Source organism: Cyprinodon variegatus, unplaced genomic scaffold (genome assembly GCF_000732505.1).
Source record: "Cyprinodon variegatus isolate N-32 unplaced genomic scaffold, C_variegatus-1.0 Scaffold634, whole genome shotgun sequence".
Lineage (NCBI taxonomy): Eukaryota > Metazoa > Chordata > Actinopteri > Cyprinodontiformes > Cyprinodontidae > Cyprinodon > Cyprinodon variegatus.
In genome coordinates, this window is record NW_015151087.1 from 69,702 (window position 1) to 75,463 (window position 5,762).

At 39.5% G+C, this 5,762-nt stretch overlaps 1 protein-coding gene across 1 annotated transcript in view; it reads left to right on the forward strand.

The window, feature by feature from the left end:
- spag5 (sperm associated antigen 5) overlaps positions 1–5,762 on the forward strand; it is an 11,342-nt gene extending 5,580 nt beyond the window's left edge. Inside the window, exons 6-13 of the mRNA XM_015393303.1 lie at positions 2,247–2,388; positions 2,539–2,782; positions 4,632–4,764; positions 4,863–4,943; positions 5,022–5,171; positions 5,245–5,319; positions 5,429–5,509; positions 5,592–5,762. Of these exons, the coding sequence (XP_015248789.1) occupies positions 2,247–2,388; positions 2,539–2,782; positions 4,632–4,764; positions 4,863–4,943; positions 5,022–5,171; positions 5,245–5,319; positions 5,429–5,509; positions 5,592–5,663 (978 nt within the window). The 3' untranslated portion in view covers positions 5,664–5,762. The remainder of the gene's footprint in view (positions 1–2,246; positions 2,389–2,538; positions 2,783–4,631; positions 4,765–4,862; positions 4,944–5,021; positions 5,172–5,244; positions 5,320–5,428; positions 5,510–5,591) is intronic.

Genomic DNA, 5,762 nt, shown 5'->3' on the forward strand with positions numbered 1-5,762 from the left:
ATTGATTAAAAGTTTTCTATCTTAGGGAAACCAGTTCATTGCATCAACTCATTGCTTGTAGCCACAATGGAGAGTGAAAACTCCCTTTTAACAGGAAGAAACCTCCAGCAGAACCAGGCTCAGTGTGAGCGGCCATCTGCTGAGGCCGACTGGGGTTCAAAGAGACAGAAGCAGAAATACAAAAAGCAACTGTAAAAGGCGGCCCCGTCCAGGAAACACACAGCCAGGCAGACGAGCTCCCATGTCAGAGGATGAAGAGAGAACATCCAGCCAGTCACAGTCAGAGAACCAGGACTAGACTGAAAAACAGGCCGATCTCCAACATCTATGAACAAAGGTATTGAACTAACAGACTCCGTAGAGTGGGAGAATAGATAGAATGAAGAACCTCCTATGTCCTCCAGATGTCTAAGCCTATAGCAGCATAACTATAGAGATAGCTCAGGATAACCTGAGTCCCTCTAACTATAAGCTTTATCAAAAAGGAAAGTTTTAAGCCTAGCCTTAAAAGTAGACAGGGTGTCTGCCTCACGGACCAAAACTGGTAGTTGGTTCCACAGGAGAGGAGCCTGATAACTAAAAGATCTGCCTCCCATTCTATTTTTAGAAATTCTAGGAACCACTAATAAACCTGCAGATTGAGAGTGAAGTGCTCTGTTAGGAACTTAACATTGGGGAGTGGCAGCCTATAGGTTAGGGCATAGGGCCTTGAATCCTGAGGTTGTGAGTTCGATCCCCCACTCCCACAGACTGTCACTCTGGGTCTCTGAGCAAGACCCTTAACCCCACACTGCTCCCCAGGCGCCGCAAAATGGCAGCCCACTGCTCCCCAAGGGGATGGGTTAATGCAGAGAAGTAAGTTCCCTCTGGGATTATTAGAGTATATAAAATAAAAATAATAAAATCAAAATAAAAATTTAAGAGGAAGCCAATGAAGAGAAGCCAGGATAGGAGAGACATGATCTCCCTTTTTAATTTTCATCAGAACTCTGGCTGCAGCATTTTGCATCAGCTCATTAGCACATTCCTTTTATTTAGAAACGGTTATAAAAATCAGAGTCCTAATTATGGATTTCTATTTCTGCAATAACGTTTACATTTTTTCAATGACGTCCTCATTGTAAACGTAAGTCTTTTCATTGTATCCAGTCTTTAATGTTGGGGATCTCTTCACTTAACCATCTGTGACAAGTTTTTCTTTTTTGCTCCTGCCAACTATGTTAACAAAATAGAATTTTTAATTTTTTTCCCCAGTTGGGGTAAATTGCTTAAATGGATTGTTGTGAAATCGTATTGAAAGTCCAGACCGGATACGTTTCTAATTCCCTTTACTTACAGTATCCAGTAGGGGGCGACCGCAGCCCAGTTCCAAAACACATCATAATTAACTGCTTGACTGTCTTCATCTCTACAATATTTACTTATAACCTATGGATAAACGTACAATGTTTCTCCCTGTGAACTCTCCCAAATACTAGATAAGGTAGTTATGACACTTTTTAATATAATTTACCACTTAGCTTCAAAAAGTAAAGTGTCTTCATCTTTTTCCCTTGCTTTCTTTCTTTATGTTGTTGAATAGTTTATCTGTATTTTTGCAAACATGTATATATCCTTGATATTTGCTTCTTTTCAAGCTTTCAACATTTCGACAAATTCAAACTGTTTTTGTTTAAGTTGAGTATTTCTATCAAAATGGTACCCTAACTGAAATATTGGCTTTTTTAAAAAGGTATGTCTCTGAAAGCTGCAGATAACTCATTTTTTTTTTTTTTTTTTTGAGATGTTGGAAATTACATTTAGTGCTTACCTAAAACTATACTGTAGAAGCTCCAAAAAGTCTTCATGGATCCCTGACGCTGTCATGGTATACACACCAAAATGAGCTTTAACAAGCTTTGTTCCTGCAACCTTGGAAGAGGAAAAGACAGTTTTCATTGTTCTTTCGGAGTATATTCATCTGTATGTTAAGATTTGTTTCTGGTTCGTGTTTTGACCACATGGTGTGCTTTGCAAAATATGAAAAACAGAACGGTTGAAGCATCAGGAACAAAAACAGTCTACAGTAGACAGTGTCTGACAGTAAGACCTGATGTCCATCGTCTACTGTTTCTTTGTAATAGTCCCAGAAAGCCTGAATCACTTTAGTTGATGTTTTAAATAGTTTTCGTTTGAAGGCTGCTGCCATGAGGGCTTCTTTTCACACAGTCTGTTCTGACCCCTCAGTGTCATCTTCATCTTTTCAGACAGAAAATCAACACAAGCACAAAGAGTCTGCTGCGTTTCCCTATGCAGAGCGCAGGCATCCGTCCTGCTCCCTGGTGGACAGCGTCATGGTGGCTTTAACTGGCGAGAAGGAGGAAGACGTCAGAACAGACTCGCCTTACGGTACTGCAGCCTTTTCTGGACTCTTTGAAAACAAACTTTACAAAATGATTAAAAGTTTAAGAGGATTTTAGAAATAAATCCTCTGTTCCATTTCTCCTCCATCCCAGTGTTTTGTTCTTTATTTGTGACGGTTTCAATAACTCCCTTCAGATACACCAGAGCCACAAACTGAAGTCTTCTGCAGCGAGACGAGTGCCTTCACCCGCATCGCGACCCCGAAGAAGAACTCTGATGCAGTCCAGGATGAAGAAGAAGAAGAAGAGGAGGAGGAGGTGGAGAGCTCTGTGGCCGAGCTCCTCTCTGGGCTGAACGGCGCCGTCACAGAGCTCATCAGCACGCTGAAACTGGTGCAGCAGCGCAGAGACGAGAAGCTGCAGGAGCTGAACAACACCATGTAGGTGGAAGGTGTAATGATCATGTTTGGGTTGCTTCTAATGCAGAACAGGGCAGAAACAGTTTATCCAAACAGTCCCGATTAATCCATTATTGTAATATTTGTCAAAAAATGAATTGATTAATGCAGGCAGGGACACATTAGCTGAAAAGAGAAAGTTACTCGGACCAGTACTTGTGTCGAAATTAGAAAAAAAACAAAACATTTTGGATAAAAACCTTTTTTATACATTGATATCAAACAGGCCCACTTTTACTTTCACCTGGTTTGAATCTTCTAAGGCACCTTTTGGGATCTAACAATTTTAAGGAAATACCTGCCCTAATGCAGTCATTTACAGCCTTGACGCAAAATTTGCAAAGACATTTCCTGCCATATAATTTTAATAGGTGTTTCTTTTTTTTCTTTCAGAACTTAAAAGTTTCAATTCATGAAACACATTTAATCAAAACGACATCAAAATTGACCAAATATAAAAGCAGTCGTTAATGACATCAAGGGTTAAAAAAACAAAACCAAACTGAACAAATCTAACTTGTGTAAAGATATAATTTCTCTTCTCTTTAAATCCTACAGGTCAGATTGTTTAAGTTTTTTTCCCCTTTTCTACGTATGTGGGAATGGTGTTATGTCACCATATTATTATAAATTTGGGTTTAAGTTGTGACTTTAACTAGGTCACCTGTTAAAGCATTGGATCAGTGTTCTGGCAATGACTGTCCAAAGTAGGGAAAATTAAATCTTGAGGTGAACTATATTGGCAATGAAATCAAAGTACATTTGTCTGTTTTTTTCACCAATATTGCGATTTTGTTAATAAGATTTTCCTTCACCATAACCAAATCTACCACAGTCATGTTTTATTGTTTCAGTAAGGGTTTTATTGTTTCCATGACTTTGAAAGCTTCCTTCCTTCTGTGTTGATAAACCCACATTAAGCCTATTACCGCCACCTAAAGGGCTGGAGTGAGACAGTCAGTGTCTTACTCCTGTGATATGAACAAAAAATGAGGGTCTCAGTGATTAATAAAAATGTTTCGTAAAACTCCCATTAAATTGCAAATATAATGAATTCTACAGCCCTAATTTAACCTACAGCCACTCCAAATGTTCTGTTTCTAAAATGCTGGCCTGACATCTTCCAGAACCTTCCTGCTCTGTTGCGTCAGTTCAGAGGACATTTTTTTATTTATTTATTTATTTATTTATTTATTTATTTATTTTTAATGAAAATATTTCTACCCGATATTTTAACTTATGACCCTAAACATGATTTTAACAAAAAACCAACATGCTTGACATCCAATATGGATGAATGAGTTAAATTGATATTGCTACTATTAGGATGTTAATTAAAAGGTTAAATTAAATTTAGTTAAAAATCTGTCATAACAAAGGTTTGTTTCCAGACGTTATTTCTTATTATGTTTTATAAAAGAACAGTGGAGATGATTACTTACAGATTTATAAGGACATTTTAAAAGTGAGGTTTTTAGGCTTTTTTTATCCTTTAAATTATTATTAACTGGCTTAGAATAAAGCAAAGCTCTGGTCTCCTATCCATACATGTTTGATTTTATTTTTCTAAAGCAAACTAGATTCCCAAAACTCTGCTTCAAGAATCATTAATAATCTGAGCACTCATCCAGAGTTAATAAATCTGTTCCGCAGCTCATCTTGTTTGGTCCTAATGCCCCAAAAAGCTGTGGTATACTTTTCTTTACTAAACTTTTTCAGCAAAAATAAAAGCACAAATGATCCAAAGACCCTGACACAGTAGTGGTTTTCTTATTTCTTTGATCGCATGCATTCACTTCTTCCCTCTTACAACGTTCTCCTGTTGTTCAAGCTGTGGCCTGCAGGTGGAGCAGCAGACCTTGACCAGCAGACATCAAGCTGAGGTGCTGGAGCTGAAACAGGAGCTGCAGCATTTGAGTAGCCTGGCAGAGAGAGGAAAACAGGCCCTGGAGCAGAAAGCACAGGTTGGAACTGCTGTTATGTTAGAGGGTGACACTTTTGGTCTGAAAAGATCTTTAAACGATTTGGTATATACCGGTATGTATTTTTTTTCCCCCTGAAGGATGAGAAAACACTAACAAAGCTGATGGCAGACGTCCAAGAGGCACAGGACATCCTAAGCAAACACAAGAGTGACAACAATGTACAACATTAACTACACATATCAGATCTAATAGGAAATGTTGCTGTTTTCTTTAACTTTTCTTAAATTGCCTCTCAGGACTTGCGAAAGGACGTGACGGAGCTGCGTCGTGCTCTGAAGGAGTCCCGCGTTGAATCCCAGGTCCTGCGGGAGGAATTGGGGAAAGCAGGCGTAGCATCGGCGCACCCGGTCAATCACATGGAGGAGAAGATCGAGCTGCTGAAGAAGGTCTGTAAGCCTGCTGGATCAGGAGTTTTATTATCTGTTGGTTTGTGACTGACATTGGGTTTGTGGCCACCAGGTGGAGAGGCTGAAGGCAAGTCTCCAGGAAGCAGAGCAGGCCAAAGTTAAAATCCTGGAGAGAGCAAAGAGACACGTGAGTCCTGATCCTATCTGTCGGCTCACCACGATATCTGCCCACATACCTGCACCTTCCTGTAAAATCTGGAAAAATATTTAGACAGCCATCGTATCCTCTCTCTTAGCAAATCATCCATCTGACCAACCAGCAGAAAATGGACGACGAGCTCCAGATGTTGAACAGCATGCTCAATAAAGTCAGAGAGGTGAGACTTGTTCTGATGTGTCGTTTGTTGACGGTGTTTGGAAAGCAGATTTTGATGGAATTGTTTTTATTTCCTCCTGCAGACTCTTCTCTCGCTGCCAGAAGTGGTGAAGCATTGCGAGCATCTGCAGCAGCTGGTGGAATACATCGGCTGATGCTAGTCTGATCGCCGTTCCGTTTGAAATATTTATGTTTGTTTGGTGTTTTATACTTGTTTATTATCCTAATAAAAGAAGGAACCTTTTAACATGTAT